The sequence below is a fragment of the Equus caballus genome, chromosome 5, assembly GCF_041296265.1.
Source record: "Equus caballus isolate H_3958 breed thoroughbred chromosome 5, TB-T2T, whole genome shotgun sequence".
Classification (NCBI taxonomy): Eukaryota; Metazoa; Chordata; class Mammalia; order Perissodactyla; family Equidae; genus Equus; species Equus caballus.
The window spans coordinates 47809542-47835374 of NC_091688.1; the positions used below are offsets into that span (position 1 = coordinate 47809542).

The 25833-nt window shown below is 38.7% G+C and overlaps 1 protein-coding gene across 2 annotated transcripts in view; it reads left to right on the forward strand.

Moving 5' to 3' along the window:
- Nucleotides 1-7996: 7996 nt before the first annotated feature.
- Nucleotides 7997-25833, forward strand: part of FMO5 (flavin containing dimethylaniline monoxygenase 5) — a 39298-nt gene continuing 21461 nt past the window's right edge. Inside the window, exons 1-5 of one of the 2 annotated variants that reach the window (XM_001496025.7) lie at nt 7997-8130; nt 8591-8763; nt 21226-21414; nt 23869-24031; nt 24817-24959. In XM_001496025.7, the coding sequence (XP_001496075.2) occupies nt 8629-8763; nt 21226-21414; nt 23869-24031; nt 24817-24959 (630 nt within the window). In that variant the 5' untranslated portion in view covers nt 7997-8130; nt 8591-8628. Of the gene's footprint in view, nt 8392-8590; nt 8764-21225; nt 21415-23868; nt 24032-24816; nt 24960-25833 lie in introns of both variants that reach the window. The other variant, XM_005610218.4, reaches the window with a different exon arrangement.

The following is a 25833-nucleotide window of genomic DNA, read 5'->3' on the forward strand; positions in this document are numbered from 1 at the left end:
ATTCACTTTCTCCCCTGTAAGATGATCATACATCCATGCCATCAGCCATGTGACTTCAGTGCCTCCCAACAGGCAGAGTCCATATGATTTGCTTTGGCCAATGGAATGCAACCAGATGTGATATACTCTACTATATGAGCTAAAGCTTTAAATGTGCTTGTTTAGGTTGTTCCTACCCTTTGCCACGAGAACTATACAAACCAATTAGGGGCTGTGCTAATTCAAATCTTTCCATGTCAGTATAAATTCCTCTTATTAAAAATAAATTTTTAAATATATCTATATTATAAAAATATCTCTTTCTACATAAGTCTATAGTATGAAGTCCCATTATAGAGTTCTTCTCCATCTTGATGAACATTTATGAAGTTATTTTCCATTTTTCACTATTAATGCCAGTTAATACTTGTTGAATTCTATATGCCAGGCCATGTGCTAAGCACTTTACATGTATTATCTTCTTTGTTCCTCACAACCACCTTATGTGGTAGGTGATTATATCCTATTCCTCATTTCACAGATAAGAAAACTTGAGACAAAAAAATGTTAACTTGCCTAAGGTCAGAAAACTAGTTAGTGATAGAATCCACATAATCTGGCTCCAGCACCTAAGCCATACCCCAAATAACGCTGCCCATTTCTATCACTTCTCCAGTGGTGAATATGACCAATCTTTTTATTTTGTTTTGTTTTCCAATGTGAAGAGGAAAACAGACATCTCATTGCCTAAAATTTCTTTGGTTACACATCTGATTGAAGATCATGTCATAAACTAACTGACCATTTTTAATTTCTTCTTTTTTGAATGGCCTGTTCATATTCTTTGCTTATTTTTCTACTATATTGTTTGTCTTTTTCTTATAGTTGTGTGGAAGCTCTTCATACATTTTGAATTTTCATCTTTTGTTGATATGTTGCAAATATATTCTCCTGCTTATAGCTTTTCTTTATTCCTTGTTTAGTTTTATGTACAGAAGTTTTGAATTTCCATGAATAAAACTTTTCCTTCACTGTTCTTGGATTTTGTCTTAGTTAGAAAGGCCTTCCTTTTCTCCCAGATTATATAAATATTTTCCTATATTTTCTCCTAGTATTTCTCTAGTTTCAATTTTTACATTTATCTCTGGAATTTGTTTTTCTATACAGTGCAAAGTCAGGACCTAACTCTAACTTTTTTCTTAAATAGATAACAAACATCATTCTGATAATTCATCCTTTCTTCAAGTGATTTGAAATAGCATCTTTATTGCAAACTAAATTCCTTTATATACATGAAGTTATCTTTTTTTCACAAAAATACTACACTGTTTCAATCATTTAAATGTTAGTTTGTTTTGAAATATTTCTTTTCAATTTTTGTCTTCCTTTTAATTTTTTTATACATTTTCTCCTCCAGTATTCAGTATAGATTTAAGAATCAACCTGTCAAGTTACATAAAAAATTCAACTGGCATTTTGATTGGATTGCCTTAACATTATCAATTATTCTTGGGAGACTGGGAAACTTAATAATCTTTTCAGTGCTAAGATTTCCTATCTGGGAACAAGATTTTTATTCAAGTCATACTTTATGTCTTTCAGTCAAGTTTTATTGTTTTCTTCATGTAGGTCTTGCACATTACATTTTTGTTTATTCTTAGAAAATGTTTAGTTTTCCTTTAGTTAATGGACTCCTTTATTCTATTATTTTTTCTAATTGGTATATAGAAAAGACATTGATCCATGTATGTTGTTCTTGTATTCTGCTTCTTATTGAACTCTTTTTTTAGTAGAAAGTTATTCAGTTGGTTCCTTTGGATTTTTTAAAATTTCCACTTATAAAAAAATATTATTGCATGTTACTGTGATCTTTAGTATATAGTTTAAAAAAGTAAAATAAATGTGTTTTCACAGTGAGAATGAGTCAATTATGCCTAATAGAAGCATTAAAAGATGCTGGTGTATATGAGGCCAGAGAGGATAAATAGCAATTATCTTATTTCATGGCACTACTAGCCATAGAATTGTAGGCTATATGGACCTTCAGTTTGACCCAAGATGATGAGTCCTAATACATTTCAACTTATTATTTTAAAATTTAGGGGCTGGCCCCGTGGCCGAGTCGTTAAGTTTGTGTGCTCCACTGCAGGCGGCCCAGTGTTTCGTTGGTTCAAATCCTGGGCGCGGACATGGCACTGCTCATCAAACCATGCTGAGGCAGCGTCCCACATGCCACAACTAGAAGGACCCACAATGAAGAATATACAACTATGTACCGGGGGGCTTTGGGTAGAAAAAGGAAAAAAAGTAAAATCTTTAAAATTTACATACAGGAAATTCATTCTTTTTTTTTGATTTTCTGTTCCATGAGCTTTAATAATACTTAGATTCTTATAACCACCATCACAAATAGGATACAGAACAATTCCAACACTCTTTAATCTCTCAACCCATCCCTAACCCCTAGAAACCATTGGTCTGTTTGCCATCACTATAGTTTTATCTTTTCCATAATGTCACATAAATGGAAATATATGGTGCGTAATCTATTCAGACTGGCTTCTTTCACTTAGCGTAATGCATTTAAGATTCATCCATGTTGTTTGTGTGTTAATAGTTCATTCCTTTTTATTCCTGAATAGCATTCTAGTGGATGGATATACCACAGTTGTTTATCCATTCATCTGTTGAAGGACATTTGGGTTGTATTCAGTTTTTGGTGGTTATGAATAATACTGCTATGAACCTTTGTGTACAAGTTTTTGTGTACGCATATCTGTTAATTTCCCTAAATACATATAAGTAAGATTGCTGGGTCACATGGTAGGTGTTTAACTTTATAAAAAACTACCAAACTGTTTTCCAGAATAACTGTTCCATTTTGCATTTAACCAGCAATGTATGAGAGCTTCAGTTGCTCTAGATTCTTACCAGAACTGAGTATCGTCAGTATTTTTTCTACCTCCAAACCACACCCAGAATCATCCTCTCCTCAAGCTCTCCACTGTCCCCACCCTTACCCAAGTCTTGGCTGTCTCTGATGTGCATGCCAGAAGGACCCTTTGCCTGAGGAGCAAATAGGAGGACAACAGCCCCCAGAGACTCACTGGATATGAATGTTATTCTTATATGTGAATGAGCCGGAGCCATCCACAAAACTTTCATTCCCTACTGATCCAGGATTTTATCTTAATTTTCTTTTGGGCTATTTTAAATATTCAGTAGGTTTTTATGGCTTTTCTGGTGACTTAACTGTGGAATATGACATTGTTTCTATGGGAAAATGTATGTTTTCAACAGTGGATTAAAACTAACTTTTTAGAACTCTTATTTCTTCATTGGAGATTTTTCTCATTTTTTATGGCTTTTAAGTACCTTTAAATCTTTTTAACGAGTTTATATTCTCTGTTTCCAGTCATCTTTGAGAATCACGCAGGGCAGGTCTTGCATTGCTTGTTTTTGTGTGTGTGAGAGCATGGCACGCAGTCCTGGACCCCAGGAAGCGCCATCAGCACTGCTGCTTGACTGACATTTCATTTCACATAAGTTGATTTGTGGAGGGTATTAGATTAGCTTACTTTTGAATAAATCCCTGGATCCTCATTTTGTGCTTATCACACCTTAGCTTCTTGTGGCTGCTCTAACGAATTGCCACAAACTTAGTGGCTTAAAACAATATAAATTTATTATCTTACATTTCTGGAGACCAGAAGTCCAAATGGGTTACTCTGGGCCAAAATCACAGTGCCCACAGGGCTGTGCTCCCTCCAGAAGTTCTAGGAGAGAATCTATTTCCTTACCTTTTTCTGGCTTCCAGAGCTGCATTCTTTGGTGCCGAGAACCCTTCCTCCATCTTCCAGCCAGCAGCATAGCACGTCGCTTCAGTTGTTCGAACGACCTTCTGTCTTTACAGTCAAAGTGCCCTCACTCTCCCTTTTATAATGATGCCTGTGATTACAATAGGCCCACCTGGATAATCCAGGCACCTCTCCCCATCTGAGCATCCTTACTTGAATTGCATCTGCAAAGTCCCTTTTGCCAAGTAAGGTGAAATTCACAGGTTCTTTGAATTAGAACATGGATTTCTTTGGGGGCTGTGTTTTCAGCCTACCTTAATGTCCATGATTTATCTCCTCATTTCCTTTCAACGTGAGTTTTCCCTCCCTCCTCTGTACCTAACAAAAAAACCTAGCATGTAGCAGGCATAGAATAGATGCTATGCTGTCAGTGATTCCCATACTACTTAGGACTGACTGATACAGGCTTTACTACTGTAACAAATAAATCTCCAAATGTTAATTCAGCAAAAGCATATTTCTCACTCATGTCACAGTCCAAAGCTTGTCAGGCAGCTTTTCTTGGCAGTTCGCCTTCAAACAAGATCCAAGCTCCTTCTATCACATAAAGCGGCCCTCTTAAAAGAACTGGCTTCCAAAAGGCAATATTTATTGAATGAATGTAAGTAAAATGCAGACTTAATAGAAAGAATTAGGAAATGGGAGAACATCTGAGTGGAGGTAGAGTCTATGCTGTTCAAATGCTCCTCCTGGGTGGGACCTTTGCAGAAAGTCCTCTGTAAACACGATTATACATGCATGCATATGTACATACGCACACACACACTCCTTCAAAACCCTCATATATATTACCTTAGAACTAGTCATTGTTATCTATCATTTGTATTATTGCTCTTTCCCAATAGGATGAGTAAATGATTTGAGCCTGTATATTAATTTGCATGTATTGCTACAGCCCAATGAAGAAACTGACTCACTTGCAAATTGGCATTTAGCTTAAACAGAGAGAAAATTTGAATCAAGTTTCAAAATATTTTACAAGTAATTTAAAAACAACACAAAACATATTTGGCAAATTCAAAAGTAAGTAATTACATGGGGCCAGCCCCATGGCTGAGTGATTAAAGTTCCATGCTCCACTTTGGAGGCCCAGGATTGACAGGTTTGGATCCTAGGTGTGGACCTGCTCCATTTATCAGCCATGCTGTGGAGGCATCCCACATACAAAGTAGAGGAAGAGTGGCACAGATGTTAGCTCAGGGCTAACCTTCCTCACAAAAGAAAGAAATAATAATAATAATAATAAAAGTAATTAATTACAAAACAAAGCACTAGAGCATTAAAATAAAATTATATTTTAAAATATTGTTTTAAAAGTAATTCTTGTATTGGCCTAAAATTGTAAAACTGATTAAGTAGGGAGAGATTAATATCCAGTTTATAAAAGGATTCACTGGTTTTCCTATAACTAGGCATCTCTAGTACATTCAAAATTATCCAATTTACAAATAATTCATTTATAAGGTAAACTTCCTATATGTAAAATGATTGTACTAAAAATGTTCTCTTCGGAATTTTATTTTCAAAAGATACTATTCTAGTATAAGTTCACATTTATAACTGAAAGTGTTTATAAAAAAATCAGTCTTTAAAAAGTTACAGGTCCAAAGAATATTAATTACAGTTGGCTAAACTGCTGTAAAAGAAAATTAAAAATTCAGTAGCACAAACAAAATAGCAGTTGACTCATCTCTTATGTAACAGTCCAAGATTAGTAGATCCAGAGGAGAAGATCCAGTCGTTTAGGAAGCCAACCTAATGGGGGACCCACCATCTTTAATGCCTGGTTTCCCAAGGTCTCTCTCTTACGAACATTCCAGGCTACAGGAAAGGACAAAGAGTAGAAGTCCAAGATAAACCATTGGCTTTTTTAAAGATAAAGATAAAGAAATGAAAGCATTGTATAGTACTTAAACCATTGCCTTTAATTATACATAAATCATATTTAATTCATGGACTTTTGGCATTATCCACAAAATGAAATACTCTTTTGAGTCCATATATGCATGGGTTTATTTCTGGGCCCTCTATTCTCTTCCATTGATCTATGTGTCTGTTTTTATGCCAATACCATACTGTTTTAATTGCTATAAATAGGTTATGTAGAACTTGCCTACATCACCTCTTCTTAGTTTTTAGTGAGAATTTACTCATATGACCACACATAGCTGCAAGGGGAACTGGGAAATTACAGTTCCTCTTCGGGCAGCCCCATCCCAGCTACAACCATATTATGTTGTGAGACGAGGAGAACAGATTTTAACGGACAGCTAGCAGTGTCTGGCATCCCTCTAGCCACTAAAATTCTGTATTCATCCTTCTCCTGACATGTTCATCCCCATCCCAAGGGAGACACTTCTAAATCCCATGGAGTTACTACACTCGTCTCAAGTTCTGGGATCTCTAGGTGGCTTGCAGTGGTCTGCCTCAGATTCAGATGTGGCTCCTTGTGGTCTAGCAACTCATTAACTGAAAGGAGGTCATTTACATTCTCCAATATCCAATAAACCATGGTCTAATAGAAACAAGATCATTGTATGAGATGTTCTTGTTCTTATGTGTCCCCTGCCCCTTCCACTGCTGTAAATCTTGGGGAGGAGTAGAATGAGCAGCTAATTTTTCTGAAATCTCAAGGGAGATACATGTAGGTAATTGAAGAAAGTTCTACTTTTTCTTTCTAGAAGAAAGTGGCATTAGACAGAAAGAAAGATATTTGATGACAAAAGGCATTCTATTTTGTGGTAATCTGTGAGGACACTAGTTACATAAAGGATTTCTGGAGCAAAATGAGAAGACAATCCACAGCAAAAGTAAACAGCAGCTTTTTTTAAATGAGAACTTTTTGACTAGGTCCCTTAATGTGACCATTGAGAGATTAATGACATTTTGATAAATAAGAACCGCATCAATAAGACAGAACCACATCAAAAAACAAAAACATGTTTTCCTAATTACTGAAAGATATATATAAAACTCCATCCTTGAGCCTCTTCCTCTTCATTGTCCCATTAGGCTATGCTAATGTCATATGTTCCCCACTGTGGATGTGTTTACTATATTTCCATATAATTCCGACCATATATGGAGCAGGAATCTTCCTGATGGAGCCAAACGATTCCCCAAACCAAAGATATATTTTTAAACATATTTTAAAGTAGTTGAAATAAGGCAAGCTATAGCTCAGCTAAAAGTAGTTCAATTAAAGTGTAAAATGTAAAGGCAGGAGTTAGGCAATAGGAAAAGGGATGCAATAGAGGGATGAGAAATGAAAGAAGGCCTTGTGGCAAAATAAGAAGTAAAAATATCCTGATAAAGGAGTGGTGTTACATATAGTGAGTGATTGAAAGCCCAGCCTGAAGCCAGACTGCCTGGTTTGCCTCCCGGCCTTTCTATTTACTTGCAAAATAGGGGTGATGATAATATCTGCTTCATGGGGTTGCTGAGAGGATTATATGGGTTCATTCCCCTTAAGCCTTTTGAACCATCCAAGGTAAGCTGTTGAGAAATGATAATCAATGGCCTGCGGAGGTCAGTCAGTCTTTTAGAGTCAAGACAGTAAGTCCAAAACTCAGGGCTGGCACTTTTAGAATTGAATCATCTTGAGCAAAGTTGACTCAGGGTAAAAGGTGAACAAAGATGGATGCCATCAGCCACAACCTACCTGTCCGACAACCTCTTATAGCTGTCACAATAGACTCTTGGGTTGGCTGGATTCTGATTCTGACCCAGTGTGTAAAATACTGTATCCATTATACTGGCCTTATCTGTCAATGATTTTATATTTGAAAGATTTAAGTTACATTTTAAAAGTGGGTATTTTGTGTTTTTTACTTACACATGTAGCTGTGTGAGAGAAAGCACTTTTAAAAAATATTTTTTATTTTATTGAAGTTATCTGTTTGTGCTTTGGGCTTCTTCACTAAACTCTAATTGCCTCTAAGTAGGGAACGTAATCCATTCCTCACCTTACCGCAGGTATTTTAAAGTAAATTTCTACCAGTAGTCTAGAACCAAAGATCCAGTCTGTTAGGTGGCGGCTGGGGTGGGGAAGTGGACGAAGGGGCCAGGGTTTGTTTTAAGAGATGTCCTGAAAGGTGGGTGTTCCCATAAGCTTGTGCGGCAAGACTTGCTTACGGGTTGTTGTCAAGTTTCACCTCACCAGTAGGAGTCTGTCACTTTAAGGAAACACCAGGAAGTTAAAAGTAGATGCAGAGGGGCGTGGAGATACAGGGCTGCTCACTCTCCAGAGAGAGTAGTTGAGAGTGTGGGCAACTGCAGCGGGGAGAATAGAGAGGTTGTAGGATTAATTTTTTCTGCCCCAAACAAGTGCAGCCCAAGTTTTGTTCCCGATTGGGAAAGGAGTGCATGCCACTGAGTGGGCGGGGTGTGGCTGAAAGGAGTAGGAGCAGAACAGCCCGTCCCCATTGGCTGATGTTTGCACTTTGTTGCTTTAGATTTGACGACAGCCCAAAGTGCAGTGTTAAATTCCAGCTCCCAGCTGAAGGGTTGCCTTGGTGCTGCAGGAAAGGCAGTGAGATCTTGTACCACAGCAGAGGTCTCAGCTCTGCGTCTTGCATGCTCGGGGCTCTCTTAACGTCTGTGTAGCACCTCCCTAAGGCTAAGAGGACAGCAGAATCTGGCTCCCTTAAAGGCACCTGTTGTGGCAGCCTTTATTTGGATGCATGGCCAAGGTCTTCATTGAAAAGTGTTAACTGATGTGTGCTTTCTGTCTTTGTCATCCTTTCTGAGCATAGGTTACACTGACCCAGCCCAGTGAAGATTTCTGGAGACCATGACCAAGAAAAGAATTGCTGTGATTGGGGCAGGTGTGAGTGGGCTCTCGTCTATCAAATGCTGCCTGGATGAAGACTTGGAACCCGTCTGCTTTGAAAGGACTGATGACATTGGAGGGCTCTGGAGGTTCCAGGTAAATCTCTTGGTTCCTTAATACTTGAAACCCTCACTGCAACTAGGTGCATGAGATATTTTATCTCGTCTCAGGAAATATGACGGGCTTGACAGTGATTAAACCTGCTAGAATTCAGCCTGCTGACCTCCTCCCAGCAGCCATCACCTCAGGTTCTGTGCAGGTTCTTCTTTCCCTAGGCTGGCAGCAAAATGGGATACAGGTATCACTTGTTTTTTCTTTACTGATGTCTTTGAAAATGGCACAGAGATCATTTTCATTTAATGAGTTTGCTATTCAGAAGAGAGTAACAGTCTTTGGGGACCGGGGTTGGGGGGGGGAGTAATAAAATAACAGACATTAGAAAATGTAAAGTGGTTAGAAAATTGCGTAGTTGGTTGCTCCTGGTCTGCATTAATAGGTAAGTGATCTAGAATACCTGCTTATAACTCCTTCCAGGAATCCCCCTTTTCAATCTTATTTTTTTCCTTTCTTTTCTTATTTCTTTTCTTTTCTTTTTTCTTTTTTTGAGTTCTGGTTCACTTTAGATAATTCTCTAATAATCCTAGTCCTCGAATAGAATATAATATCTTCTGTACTTTGAAGTTTTCCTCCACTTGAGATATCAGATTGGTAGTTCAAAGTCTGGTCTTCAGAAGAGGGCAGAGGGCAACTATAACTGGTACTTTTTGTCCTTGCATTTACTCGGTGTTAAGGTTGAATTACTTTAATATGCACATCTAGCCCTGCAACTTGTTACTAATAGTTAAGGTATCATCTACTTACATGATAGTTAAGCTTATTCTATGCCAAAGAATATCAACCTCCTTTTCTGATCTCCAAAGTAACATGCATTGGGTTTGCTTTTAAACTCACTTTCTAAACCAGTGAATGGTATTAAGGTGTCCATATGTGTTTCATATTTATAAAAACCAACAGTGTTGACAAGCTGCTTATGAAGTGGCTTCATAGCATTCCTTAGTTGAACAGTAGTACAGTCCTTTTGCATCTTGGCTCTGTCTTTGGGGACTAATGCTATTTGACAATAGTCCTTACTCAGATCTAGAGGGGATACCCCTTAGCAGACCCCCCCATATCTCTGTCATAATCAGTCTTGAGCATGGGCTAAAAAGTTTGTTAGTGTTTAGCAATCAGTAGAATATTTATACTTTTGAAATCCAGCTATGACAGAGTGAAAGGGTTAAGTGTACAGTTTGGGTCCAAATCCTGTAACCACACCTACTAGCAGTGTGACCTTGGGGGAAATCATTAAACCTCTTTCTACCTCTGTTTCTTTATCTTTAAGAAGGAGATAATAACAGTATTCACTTCATAGAGTTATTGTGGGGATTAAATGAATGAATAGTTGTGTCAATCACTAATGACAGTGACAGGTGAACAATAAGTGCTACACATCCGTCAGTTATTATCCAGCAGGCCTGGAGTGAGGCCCATGCATTTGGTGTCTCTGGCAAACATCCTAGCCAGGTTTGGCAACTACTGACCAGGCATAAAATCCGTTGAGTGTCCACCATCCTACCTGATTATGAGGTCTCTGGCTTTTATCTCCAAAGTGGTTTAAACTTGTTCTCTGTTAAAGACTTAACTTGGAGTTTTTCTGATTATCTTCTTGGCAAAATTTCAACACCTTATAAACTGCTTCCTTAAAAATAAACTATATTTCATCATAACTCTCTGACTTCTGTTAAGACAGACCACATCTGTGTCTATTAGGTATATGATATCATACATATATTTTACATATATTTCAATATATACATATATGTAATATATTTTACACATATATTTTACATCTGCTTCTCTGCCATCCCTTTGCTTGTTATTTGGAGTCCTCCTCTCTCCTATCCTATCCGCCTAAATTTTCTGTAATCCATTCAGGGTTTCATATATAAGATCATCCCAAGCAGTTTGGAATTCCACCAGTGCTGCCAGGTGTCCAGTAAGACACTGGGGATCCAGGGCTTCCATTTTCTCTTTCTTGTGACTGGTCCCAGGGATTCAGTATATACTTTTTTCTTCTCAGATACAATCACTTGCATTTTCCTATCTCTGTTCCTCTTTCTCTGTACCACCTGCCAAAAAGGAGTAGGATTCACCACTTGCCTCCTTCTTGTTATTGTGAATACCTTCTAGTAATAATTATATTTAAGTTCTCAAGACATTAATTTCAATCAATTCTTGCTCTCTCTCACTAATGTTAGATCAGACTGATAGTGGAAAGTATGTGCTAATGTGAGACAAGTTATTTTGATTTTCATCCACCAATATTACTTTATGAATGAAATATCTTAAAAATGATAAATCCCTTATGAAATGGTGAGGATTTAATAAGTATTTAATGCTGTAAAATAATTTTTAATATTCTTTAGTCCATCTGAATTTTTAAAATCCTTAAAGCATACCAAATCAGTACTTCTCAAACTTTAATGTTCATATGAATCATTGGAGATTTTGCTAAAATGTACATTCTGATTGATTAATCTGGGGTAGTGCCAAGATTCTGCGTTTCTAAAAAGCTCCCAGGTGATATTGATGCTGCTGGTCTGATAACTACATTTCAAATAGTGAAGTTCCAAAGTGTATATGTAATATAAAAAAGATACCTTATGGGGGCCAGCCCTGTGGCTGAGTGGTTAAGTTCGTGTGCTCTGCTTCGGTAGCCCAGGGTTTCACTGGTTTGAGTCCTGGGCACAGACATGGCACCACTCATCAAGCCACGCTGGGGTGGCATCTCACATGCCACAACTAGAAAGACTCACAACTAAAAAATACACAACTATGTACCAGGGGGCTTTGAGAGAAAAAGGAAAAAAAATAAAATCTTCAAAAAAACAAAATATACAGGGCCAGCCTGTGGCCTAGTGGTTAAGTTCACGCATTCTGCTGCAGGCAGCCCAGTGTTTTGTCGGTTTGAATCCTGGGTGCGGACATGGCACTGCTCATTGAGCCATGCTGGGGTGGCATCCCACATGCTACAACTGGAAGGACTGACACCTAAGGATATACAACTATGTACTGGGGGGCTTTGGGGAGAAAAATGAAAAAAATAAAATCTTTAAAAACAAAGATACCTTATGAATACAATCTATGTGGCATATTTAATAAATTAATTTAAAATATGAAATTAATAAACACCCTTAGATGAATAGGTTTTTAAAAATTCTTAAATTTATTAACTCCCTGTCTGCCTCAAAAGACAACTGAATGGATACAAAAGCACTTAAAAGAGGGTAACTATAGGACGTCAGCGACATGGCAGAGTGAGCTCACCCAGGACTCTCTCCCCTTCAAACTACAATCAAAAGGAACTGAATTCCAAGCAAAAAATCCTAATAACACAGAGATCGTCAGAGACCCACAGCAGCCAAAGATGGAGGGCAGAGAGGCTGGAACCGCCCTTGGAGGAGCTGGAACTGGGTAAGAGAGATCTTCGCTCCCTCCCCTAGAGACCGGGATTGCTGCCACAGGTGAGGGAAGGAGCGGGGGAGGGGCTGCATCTCTGTAGGAGCATCCTGGACTCCGACTGCCCATGCAGCGGAAACCCTCTAAAGGGGAAAGCTTTCGCGTGGGGGTACCCCATCAAGTCAGGGCCCAGGGAAACCAGAGAGTGGAGCTGATCGGAAGCCAGGTCTGTGCAGGAGAGAAAGTGCCCCTCCTCCCCAAACCCGGACTGCGCACCGCCATCGAGGCTGAAGGCGGAGGGCTCAGAATGCATGGCTTTCAACCCCCATGTAGGGGTGACAGGCTGTAACTGCAACCGAATAATAGCATCATGCACAAAAAACACTCCTCTACCATCCAGCAATTTATAAAAGCTCCAGACCAAAAGGAAAACAATAAAAACACAGAATTATGTCCTGAGGACTTGGAAATAGGTAAACTAAGTGACAATGAATTCAGAGTAGCTATTATCAAAAAACTCAATGAGGTAAAGGGAAATATAGAGAAACAAGTCAACGAGTTCTGGAGTTACTTCACAAAAGAGATTGAAAGTATAAAGAAGAATCAATCAGAAATACTAGAGATGAAAAATACAATGGATCAGATAAAACGCAATCGGATTCCCTGAATGCCTGTGTAGACACCATAGAGGAGCAAATTAGCATAATCGAAGATAGACAGGCTGAATGGCTCCAGACAGAGGAAGAAAGAGAACTAAGAATTAAAAAAAAGAGAAAATTTCCGAGAAATAGCAGACTCAATGAGAAAATCCAACTTAAGAATTATTGGAATCCCTGAGGGCATGGAAAAGGAAAATGGAGCAGAAAGTGTGCTCAAAGAAATAATAGAAGAAAGCTTCCCAAATCTAGGGATTGAGGGAGAAATGTGTGTGGAGGAAGTTTTCAGATCTCCTAGATTTGTCAATGTAAAAAGACCTATTGCAAGGCATATAGCAGTAAAAATGGCAAAAATGAATGACAAAGAAAGAATACTCAGGGCAGCAAGGCAGAAGAAAATAACCTACAAAGGAACCCCTATCAGACTTTCAGCGGATTTCTCTACAGAAACCTTACAAGCTAGGAGAGATTCGGATGACATATTCAAAACTTTAAAGGATAAAAATCTTCAGCTAAGAATACTCTATCCAGCAAAAATATCCTTCAGATATGAGGGAGAAATTAAATCTTTTCCAGACAAACAAAAGCTAAGAGACTTTGTAGCCAAAAGACCTCCACTACAAGAAATCCTCAAGAAGGCTCTCATACCTGAAAAAAGAAAAAAAGGGAGAAAGGGGTCACAAAACACAGAGTAGGGAGACAAATAGATAGGACCAGAATAGGATAGCAAATATTCAACTATAGCATTAGGATAAAGGGAAGTAAATCACCAAAGCAAAGACAATCCTATCACTCTAACCACAAACTCACAAGAACAGTTGGATTGAGAGATGAAAATAATAATTTAGGAGGGGAGGAGGAAAGGGACTGAGACAAGGATGCCCTCTATCACCACTCTTATTTAACATAGTACTGGAGGTTTTGGCCAGAGCAATTAGGCAAGAAAAAGGAATAAAAGGAATCCAAATAGGGAGGGAAGAAGTGAAACTCTCGCTGTTTGCAGATGACATGATCTTATATATAGAAAACCCCAAAGAATCCACTGGAAAACTTTTAGAAGTAATCAACAACTACAGCAAAGTTGCAGGGTATAAAGTCAATTTGCATAAATCAGTAGCATTTCTATACTCTAATAACAAACTAACAGAAAAAGAACTCAAGAACGCAATACCATTCACAATCGCAACAAGAAGAATAAAATACCTTGGGGTGAATTTAACTAAGTAAGTAAAAGACTTATACAATGAAACTTACAATGCTTTTCTGAAAGAAATGGATGACGACATAAAGGGGTGGAAAGACATTCCATGTACATGGATTGGAAGAATAAACATAGTTAAAATGTCCATTCTACCTAAAGCAATCTACAGATTTGACACCATCCCAATCAGAATCCCAAAGACATTCTTTACAGAAGTAGAACAAAGAATCCTAAAATTCATATGGGGCAACAAATGACCCCGAATTGCTAAAGCAATCCTGAGGAAAAAGAACAAAGCTGGAGGCATCACAATCCCTGACTTCAAAACATACTACAAAGCTACAGTAATCAAAACAGCATGATATTGGTACAAAAACAGGTGCACAGATCAATGGAACAGAATTGATAGCCCAGAAATAAAACCACACATCTATGGACAGCTTATCTTCGACAAAGGAGCTGAGGGCATACAATGGAGAAAAGAAAGTCTCTTCAACAAATGGTGCTGGGAAAACTGGAAAGCCACATGTAAAAGAATGAAAACTGACCATTTTTTTCAGCATTCACCAAAATAAACTTAAAATGGATCAAAGACCTAAAGCTGAGACCTGAAACCATAAGGCTTCTAGAAGAAAATGTAGGCAGTACACTCCTTGACATCATTATTAAAAGGATCTTTTTGGACACCATGTCTTCTCAGAGAAGGGAAACAATAGAAAGAATAAACAAATGTGACTTCATCAGACTAAAGAGCTTCTTCAAGGCAAATGAAAACAGGATTGAAACAAAACAACAACCCACTAAGTGGGAAAAAATATTTGCAAGTCATACATCCAACAAAGGCTTAATATCCATACTATATAAAGAACTCACACAACTCAACAACAAAAAATCAAACAACGTGATCAAAAAATGGGCAGGAGACATGAACAGATATTTTTCCAAAGAAGATATACAGATGGCCAATAGGCACATGAAAAGATGTTCATCATCACTGTGCATCAATGAAATGCAAATCAAAACTACACTAAGATATCACCTTACCCCATTAGAATGACAAAAATAACTAAAACTAACAGTAACAAATGTTGGAGAGGTTGTGGAGAAAAAGGAACCGTCATACACTGCTGGTGGGAATGCAAACTGGTGCAGCCACTATGGAAAACAGTATGGAGATTTCTCAAAAAATTAAAAATAGAACTACCATATGACCCAGCTATCCCACTACTGGGTATCTATCCAAAGAACTTGAAATCAGCAATTCCAAAAGTCCCATGAACCCCAATGTTCATTGCAGCATTATTTACAATAGCCAAGACGTGGAAGCAACCTAAGCACCCGTTGACTGATGACTGGATAAAGAAGATGTGGTATATATACAGAATGGAATACTCCTCAGCCATAAAAAAGAACAAAATTGTCCCATTTGCAACAACATGGATGGACCTTGAGGGAATTATGTTAAGTGAAATAAGCCAGACAGAGAAAGACAAACTCCCCTGAGCTAACATCTGTTGCGAATCTTCCTCTTTTTTTTCCCTCTTCCCCAAAGCCCCAGTACATAGTTCTATATCCTAATTGTCATTGTAAGTCATTCTAGTTCTTCTATGTGGGATGCCGCCACAGCATGGCTTGATGAGCTGTGCATAGGTCTACACCCAGGATCCCAACTGGGAAATCCTGGACCTCCGAAGCCGAGCACGCAAACTTAACCACTTGGCCATGGTGCTGGCCACTAGTTATTTCTAATGTGCAGTCAACATGGAGGCCTTTGCCTTATAACTTTTACCCCAGCTTTCCCAGGTGATAAATGAGGATTACATTGCATCTTTAAAATAAAATCAATAATCTCCATGGAATAAACATTTCTGGCCCTCAGACTACGTTAGGTGGTATGGGGATACAGTTGTGTAACCTCCTACCACTGCCCTCGGGTATTTTGTAGTTTTGCTAAGGATGTGTGGCAAAAGGTCTTCTAAGATCGACGGGATAAATTCTGGTGCCCTGAGCTTTCCGGGGCCAGCACACTACCTCTTACAAGCAGATCTCAATTTTGTCTACACATTAGACAAGGAGCAATTAAAACAAGCTGTCTGGGAGTACGGACCGGGCAATAGTATCTTTTAGAGTTCCGAGATGATTCCAGTGTGCAGACAAGGTTGAGAACAACAGTACTAAAAGAACTTCTGTCCTACAGGCTTCTGAGAGTCTGTCAAAGGAACAGAAGATCCATCCTGTCCTTACTTCTCCCACTGAAAGAGAGTCATTTTTCTCCTTTCTTCTGAGCTTACTACTGCCTCCAATCCCTTCAGTTCCAATTACACAACCCTAAGTCCTCTGCTCTCTCTTTTCTTATGTGAACTTCCTACTCAAATGTGGGAGTCATGTGCTTGGGCAGGAAATAAAATCAAGGTACATTTGTAGAGGACAGATTTATTCATGGATGGTAGGAAATTTTAAAATCCAGGAACAAAAGCTTCTTTTCTCCACTCACTAACCCAATACTGCTCTGCTCCCACTCTCTTTTATAAAGCAGAGGGTTGACACACTGATAAACTCTAGTGCCTAGAATCCAATCAGGTGTTTGGAAGGGCTGGAAGACTGTTGACACAAGATAACACTTTGTTGTATTAGTGACTTGAGAAAGAATATAAGTTATGACTGTTGTCATGGGGTAATATCTGTGATTCATTTAGCTCAGCTACGCCGACAGACCTGCTGTGGAAAGTATGGCTCTACTTGTACTAAACTTTGAACCTTTGGATGACAGGGACAGACTTGTAATTTTTAGCACCTAATATAGTGTTTTTATTACAAAGAGACTTTACAAATATCTGTTGAATGAATGAATGAATGAGATCAAATTCAGAAGTTAGGAATGTGTCTACCCCTGCCCCCACAAACATCTTAGTTCCAAAATGACCCTGCCACACATTAATTTAATTTTTTTTAAAAAGTGCTATGTACAACCATGTTTAAATAAACTTTAATTTTAGAACAGTTTTAGATTTACAGAATTATTAGGAAGATAGTACACAGTTCTTGTATACCCCATGCCCAGTTTCCCCTATTATTAACATCTTACATTAGTATGATACATTTGTCATAATTAATGAACCAATACTGACACATTATTATTAACTGACGTCTATACTTTATTCAGATTTACTCAGTTTTTTCCTAACAGCCTTTTCCTGTTCCAGGGTGCCATCCAGGATACCACATTACATTGAATTGTCATGTCTCCTTAGTCTCCCCTTAGCTGTGACAATTTCTCAGACTTTCCTTGTTTTTGATGACCTTGACAGTTTTGAAGATTACTGGCTAGGTATTTTATAGAATGTCCCTCAATTGGGATTTGTCTGATGTTTTTATCATGATTAGACTAGGGTTGTAGATTTTAGGGAGGAAGACCGTAGAGGTGGAGAACCATTCTCATCACATCATATCAATGGTGCATACTATCAACATGACTTATCACTATTGATATTAACACTGATGGCCTGTTTTGAGATGGGGTTTGTCAGGTTTTGCCACTGTAAAGTTGCTCTTTTTTTTTTTTTTTCTCCCTTGCTATACTGTACTCTTTGGAAGAAAGTCATTACGCACAGTCTATACTTAAGGACAAAGTAGGCTATTCTAGACCTTTTGTCTTTCCATATAAACTTTAGAATCAGTTTGTCGATGTCTATAAAATACCTTGCCGGGATGTTGACTTGGATTGCATTGAATCTACATAACAAATTGGAAGAACTGACATATTTTTTTTTCTTTGAGGAAGATTAGCCCTGAGCTAACTGCTGCCAATCCTCCTCTTTTTGCTGAGGAAGACTGGCCTTGAGCTAACATCTGTGCCCATCTTCCTCTACTTTATATGTGGGATGCCTACCAGAGCATGGCATGCCAAGCGGTGCCATGTCCGCACCTGGGATCCAAACTGGCAAACCCCGGGCCACCAAAGCGGAACATGTGCACTTAACCCCTGTACCACCGGGCTGGCCCCAAGAACTGGCATTTAACAACATTGAGTCTTCCAATCTATGAGCACAGAATATCTTTCCATTTATATAGATCTTTAATTTTCTTATCTGAGTTTTATAGTTTCTGCATATAAGTCCTGTACATATTTTGTTAGATTTATACCTAAGTATTTAATTTGGGGGATATTATTATAAATGGTATTTTTTTCTATTTATAATTTTAGAAGCTGTGGCAAAAATCACGAAGACAATTCAAGGGGCTTACAATATAGTCGGGGAGATAAAAAGTATACTATGAGACATTTTGGAGGTCTTTGAATCCTAAGCTGAAAAATATAAACTATGGGAAAATGGGACAACATCCAAAATTTTACTTAGGGCAGAGATACAGCCACTTAGAAAGAACACTCTGGTTGAAATAGGTAAGATAAATTAGAAGAAGAGACTTGAAAAGAGACTTGTGAAAATGTTATTAGCAGCCAAAGGGAATGAGATCTTGGAGTATGGGACAGGGAAATGAGAATGATCAATTCAGGATTCCTAGACTGAAAAATTCTTGTATAAAAATGGGAAGAAAATTCTCTCTCACGTGGGCAACGTCAACGAACACTCTGTTTTGTGGCTACTTAATGTTCAGTAATACCCAGCATCCAAATATCTGTTCGTTTCAGGCATAAAAAGGGAAGGGGGGTTCAAGATGGTTAAGCTGATTTTCTCTAATCAAAACAATTTTTAAAAATCGAATAGATTTGAAAAGTCATCATTTGTAACATCTCAGTGAGGGACTAATAGTCTGGGTGGATATTGCATCATTTTGTGGATCACTACAACAACTCCATGAGGTAGTTATTAGAAGTTTTTGAGGAAGTAAAGGAGTTAATCTTGGTACAGGGAAGAACACTGAATTGTGGAGTCATGTCATCTAGGGCAATGCGTCTCAGCTTCCAGGTACATCTGAATCACTTGAAGATTTTGCTAAGAGGCAGGTTCTGATTCAGTAGGTCTGGAGTGGGGCCTGAGATTCTGCATTTCTCCCAAGCGATGCCACTGCTGCTGGTCCACAGATAATACTTTCGGCAGTAAGGATCTACAGCAGTGGTTCTCAAATTTCAGAGTAGTTTGGGAGGCATTAAAATGTTTCTGAACCAGTTGAATTCTCAGATACCAGTAAGGTGTCTGAAATTTCAATTCAATTCTGATGCCTATCCACCTGGAGAAAGCATAGATTTTACAGGTTGAGCGCTCAGTCCTGCAAGACTGCCCCCTAGCCCCACATCAGATGCCAGTCAAAAGCCCAGTTTATTACTTGTGCTTCTGACCAACCAGCTACAGATTAGAGGTTCCAGCGAGCCACTCCTTGGACTTTGGACTTTAGATGTCAGTTGTAAATCCAGGTTGATAAGACTGGCTATAAATGAGAGGTTCCCACAACCCCTTCCTTGGGTTCAATTAATTTGCTAGAGCAGCTCACAGAACTCAGAAAACCCTTTTATTCACTAGATTACTGGTTTATTATAAAAGGATATAACTCAGGGTGGCCCTGTGACATAGTGGTTAAGTTTGCATGCTCCACTTTCGTGGCTAGGGCTTTGCTGATTCAAATCCTGGGGGTGGACATACACATTGTTCATCAAGCCATGCTGTGGTGGCACCCCACATACAAAATAGAGGAAGGTTGGCACAGACATTAGCTCAGGTACAATCTTCCTTGAGCAAAAAGAGGAAGATTGGTAACAGATGTTAGCTCAGGGACAATCTTCCTCACCAAAAAAAAAAAAAGAAAAAAAAGGATATAACTCAGGAATAGCCAGATAGAAGAGGCGCATAAGGCAAAGTATGGGGAAAGGACATAGACCTTCCATGCCCTCTCCAAGCATGCCACCCTCCCTGAGTCTCTGCAGGTTCACCAACCTGGAAGCTCCCCAAACTCCATCTTTTTGTGTTTTTATGGAGGCTTCATTACATAGGCATGAGTGATTAAATCATTGGCCACTGGCAACTGATTCAGCCTCCAGAGCCTCTCCCCTCCCCAGAGATCAGGGCATAGGACTGAAAATTCCAACCCTCTAATCACATGGTGGCTCCATTGGCAACCAGCCGCCATCCTTAGGTGCTTTCCAAAAATTACCTCATTAACATAACAAAAGACACCTTTGTCACTCCCAACACTTGGGCAACTCCAAGTGTTTGGGGAGCTATGAGCTAGGAACTGTGGACAAAGACCAAATACATATGAGAAATATATTTTGGTCATCTGAATAACCAAATATGTATTTCTTATAAATCACAATATTGCAGGCATTTAGCTTATTTCCTTTTTATATTATATATAATGCTATCAATACCATCCTTTAAGATAAATCTTCGTCTACAATGCTGAATATTTCTTTAAAAGGCTAAGTAAGTTTCAAGGGCTTTCATATACTTGCCTCATTGCTCTCCAGAAAACACTGAGGTACTCACTTACACTCCGTCTAGCATAAGTTCCCATTTCCACCCCATTTTTGCTAACACTGAGTAATAGTCTTCTAAGTTAGTAAAAATGAGGTAAAATGGGAACATATACTGGACAGAATCTAAGTTAGTACAATATTTCCTGGAGAGCAGTCTCACAAGTATATGAAAACCTTTGAAACTTATCTAGGCTTTGAAATATATAAAATATTTAAAAGACTATATTACTTAGATGGGCAGTTCTCACTTGGAGTCTCATGTCATTGCAATCGAGTGACAGCTGAGACTGGACATCTGCTATGGCCTCTTTGCTTTCAAGTGTAGAACTTCAACTGGGATAACTAGAATATCTGGGGGCTGGCTACACATCTCTCTATCCCAAATGTTCTCTTCATGTGCCTAGCTTGGGCTTCCTTGTAGTATGGTGGTGTCAGGGTGTTTGGACTTCTCTCAGGGGTGCTGACTTCTACCCGAGCAAGCTTTCTAAGAGACTTAGGTAGAAGCTACAAGATTAATTCTGACTTAGTCCTGGAAGCCATTCGGTATCATTCCAACTGCATGCTGTTAGTCAAAAGAAAGTCATAAAGACAGCTCAGATACAAGGGGAAGAGACCACACAAGGGTGCAAAGTGGGAGATATGGGGGAGGGGGGTGTATAACTTCTTTTAATTAGCATTTCCTTCAGAAAACTTTTTCAAATGTTTACTGGCTGTTTATAAACCACGAAGTGAATGCTCAACTTGCTATGAATGCTTCTTATTTACTGCAGGAGAATCCTGAAGAAGGAAGGGCCAGTATTTACAAATCTGTGGTCATCAACACTTCTAAGGAGATGATGTGCTTCAGTGACTTTCTCATCCCAGATGATTATCCCAACTTCATGCATAACTCCCAGATCCTAGAGTATTTCAGGATGTATGCCAAAGAATTTGACCTTCTAAAGTATATTCGATTTAAGGTAAGGAATTTTGTGGGTATCTTTGTGTTTGAAGTTGTTTGTCAAGTAAATGAATAATGTGGCTTCATTTACCAGTGCTGACATGTCAACATTGGTTTCATATGCACATGTATCTACCCTGTCTAGACAAAGACGCCACTCTTTGTCTGCTCTGTGCCTGAAAAATATTCAGGGGAAGGTCCCTCTTCTATATATTTTGACCACAAATCCAGGAAGTGACCTGCCAGAATGTTTTCATTGCCTTCATTTTATACTATTTGATTGCAATAAAACAAATGAGAGGAACTGCCAGGTATGGGAACTTTGAAACTTGTGGTTCCACAACTTGCTTGCTACTGCTTAGCCCTTTAATACTTTCTGAAGGACTTTCCAATGAATTATTTTATCTGATCACAACAACCCAGAGAAACAGTTACTGGGAAGTTATTGAGGAAGCAAAGAAGTTAAAGTCTGGTGTAGACGGAAGAACACTGAATTAGGGAGCAAAAACTTGAGTTCTAGTCTTTGCTCCACCACTAATCAACTTGTGACCTCAGATAAGTGAGTTCTTCAACTTCGATGTGTCTTAATTTTCTTGTTTGTAAAACAAGATGGTTGTACTAGATCACTTCAATGGTTCCTTCGTGCTGTAAAGTCTTCCATAATTTTTCTATCATTTTTAACTCTGGCCATAAAATAAAAGATATTTCTGACAGCTGGCAAACAGCCCAAATCTTCTACCTTCTTTTTTGTTTTTCCTTGTGATGAGAACTCTTAAGATCTACTCTCTTAACAAATTTCAAATATACCATACAGTAGTGTTAACTATAGTCATCATGTTGTACATTACATCTCCATACTTATTTATCTTATAAGTGGAAGTTTGTGACTTTTGACCACCTTCATCCAATTCCCCTACCCCTAACCCTCTTCTACCTTCTGATCATTCTGCTAAATCATACCTTTTTCTGTTTAACAACAATAATAAAATGGTAATATCCAGTGACAACTTATAAAGTAAGTCATTTACAGCCCAGTGGTATTTCCCTTCACTTGTTTAAACACTTATTGAACAAGTTTGTTACCATACTAAGCAGTAAAGATACAAAGAGAAAAAAAAATCAGTGATTTCATAGTCTAGTTAAAGAGATAGAAAAATGAAGAAAAATTTTATTGTTAGTCTAAATAATAGGGGGTCAGCCCCCTGGCCAAGTGGTTAAGTGTGTGTGCTTCGGTGGCCCAGGGCTTCATTGGTTCAGATCCTGGGTGTGGACATGGCACCGCTCATCAATCCATGCTGAGGCGGTGTCCCACATAGCAGAACCAGAAGGACCTACAACTAGAATATACAACTACGTGCTGGGGGGCTTTGGGGAGAAGAAGAAGAAGAAGAAAAAAGACTGGCAACAGATGTTAGTGCAGGTGCCAATCTTTAAATAAATAAATTAAAAAATTAATAAAAATAAAGCATTACAGGGTGATATATTCCATAGAGATCTATATATTTCAGCTCAGAGGAGGGATGCTTAACCCATCAGGGCATGAGGTATCGGGCACCAGGGAAGTTTTCTTAGAGGAGATAATATCCAAGCTGAATGTTGAAGGGTGAGTAAGAATCTGCCAAATGAAGAAATAATAAAAGGATGATCCAGGTAGAAGCACTAGCCTGTGTAAAAGCAAGAATATGATAGAAAGGAACTATACTGCAGGATGGCTAGGGTATGCAGAGGTGGTGTCTCTGTTAGTCCACTAGGACATTATGGCCATAGACCCTAGAAGCACATAGGAACACATTCTTAATGTTTCCTTAGGCTGGGTAGAGTAACCTTTATTTATTATTTATTTTTTTAAAAAAGCTAAAAACTATACCACTGACTATCCCATCTCACAGCCTCTTTCTTTATAGTTATTTGTAAAATGGGCAATCGTGGGAGCCAGAGAGGTTTATTTACATAAACTATAAGCCACTGAGATGTTTTTCTCCTCTACTAGGAAACAGCCCTGTAGCTCAGTTCACAAGTTTAAGGCTAGACATTGAGAACAGGATTTGGGGTAAGAAGATATCAGAGGGTCTCAGGATGTCTGGAGGTCAGGGAAGGAATGGGCATTTAGTGCATAGAGTATCTTAGAAGCACAAGAGAAATCCAAGTTTTATTCAGGTGTCACACTGCTTTAGGATATGATCTCAGAGAACTAGGAAATTGCACTTTTCTGGAAGAGAGGAGAGTGCAACATTAGCCTGCCAACTCTATTTTATTTAGACTGCCTCATGCAAGTTTTCTCACTCTGACCACAGCCCCAAACAAAAGAGTTCTTATTTGTGGATTATGAAAATCAGATATCCCTATATGAGCCCTATTATGTGATATCAGCCCTTTGTGTAACACTCTGTAAGGAGAATCATGTCAGGGAAGATGTCCACTGTATAGGCTGTGGTTACAGTCCCCTCCCTATGGCTATCACTTTGCTTTTCAGACCACTGTATGCAGTGTGAAGAAGCAGCCTGATTTCTCCACTTCAGGCCAATGGGAGGTGGTCACGGAATCTGAAGGGGAAAAGGAGGTGAATGTCTTTGATGGAGTTATGGTTTGCACTGGCCATCACACCAATGCTCACTTACCCTTGGGAAGCTTCCCTGGTGAGTAGCCTACCAGGAAGGAAGACCCTTGAACCATGCCTGTGACCTGAGCCCTGAGGAATGGGAGGATTGTGGTCTGAGTGATCCTACCTTGGAATGAAATAAAGCTTACCCTGATTCTGTATGTTCCCTTGAAAGATGTCAGGGTATCTTTTATTACTACCATTTGGGGGGTAGAGATAATGCTAATTTTAGAGACTAGAGGAAAACTAGGGGGCTCTATATTTAGTTTCACAATGAGTCTGGCTTTTCTAAGGATCAGAACAAAGAATGTAGAGTTGATCCACATTAGGTTGAATGAGGACGTTTTCAGCAATGGAGGAAACAAACAGAAATATTGAGTTTCTAAGGAATAAATCAAAGCTTAAAGAGAGAATTTAATTACAGTCTTTGGCCTGGATTTTCATTTTGAAAAAAATAAGTGCCCTATAGAGTGTAAATGTATATATGCTCCAACTGAAACAAGAGTAGGTATTTAAAGAGGATGGAAAGAGAATGGAGGTTTTCTGAGGCAGTTTGGATTTGTGAGTCTACAATTCCAAACTACAAACAGATACTGAGTTAAGCAAACTACTTATGATAAGGAAATCACAAAGTTCTGCTCTGAGCTCTGGGAAAAGAAAATAGGCAAAAATATTCAGAAAAGCAAGACTGCAGCTGAGAAAAGTGAGAACATGTGGAGAATAGATGCTTAAACTCTACACACTGTAAAAAAAGGAATGAATGATTTGACAAATGATATCAGATAAGCCATCACCCGATAATTATTTTCCCTTCTCTTGCAGGAATTGAGAAGTTCAAAGGACAGTACCTCCACAGTCGAGAATATAAGAACCCAGAGAGTTTCACTGGAAAGAGAGTTCTTATAATTGGGATTGGGAATTCTGGAGGGGATCTGGCTGTGGAGATTAGCCACACAGCCAAGCAGGTTTGAATCACTAAATTATTTACTTTGCTTCACCAAGGAAGCTGCAGGTGGACCTGACAGAGAGTCTGGATACCTGCACATAGCTCATCAGTGCCAGGGGCAAATGTAGGGCTCATTTCATTGCCTCACTTGGCAAGATTATGATTGATGATGTGAGGGAGCCAAGGTTACCAGTTAGATTTCCATCCTTCAGTTGGCCTCATACTTAGGAATTAGTTCGTGACCACAGACTGTGCTGATAATCCCAATCAGCTATCTCCTCCTCAGAGTGTGCATCTGGCTTTGAGGAAGACCAAGTAATTGCTGGGAACCCCTTTAGAATGCAGCATTCAGAGTGTGGCTCTTCTGTTGGCCAGCGGAAGTGCCATGCTCTTATGTGAAGGAAAGCACACTGGGTCATTGAAAACTTTTCACTCATAGGACAGTGATTGAATTTTGTCTTCACTCCTTAAATGGAAAAAAGAAGCAGTCTAATTTTTTCCAAAGGCAATGTGGATATCAGTCTGAAAAGCATCCACTCATGCAAGCAGCTCACCCCAGCCTTTGCATACAGTTAGGTAACACGGAATGGCATTTGCTCTAAAGCAATTTCTATGTCCTTGTGGTTTTTTGTTTTGTTTTGTTTTGTTTTTTCTATCATATATTTTGAACTGAGAAGTGTCTTCATTATAAATTCCTAGAAAAAGACACATTACTATTATATTTTGTTATTCATGTCTTTATTGAATCTTAACTTTATTGGCCATAGGTAAATGCCTGATTGTTCTTCAGTAACTTTAATTAAGTTGTGCTTCCCCACAAATATGTTTTAAATTATTTAAAAAGAAAATAGAAGCTTAATGCTACAACTTTGTTAGATGACCCTTACCCAGAA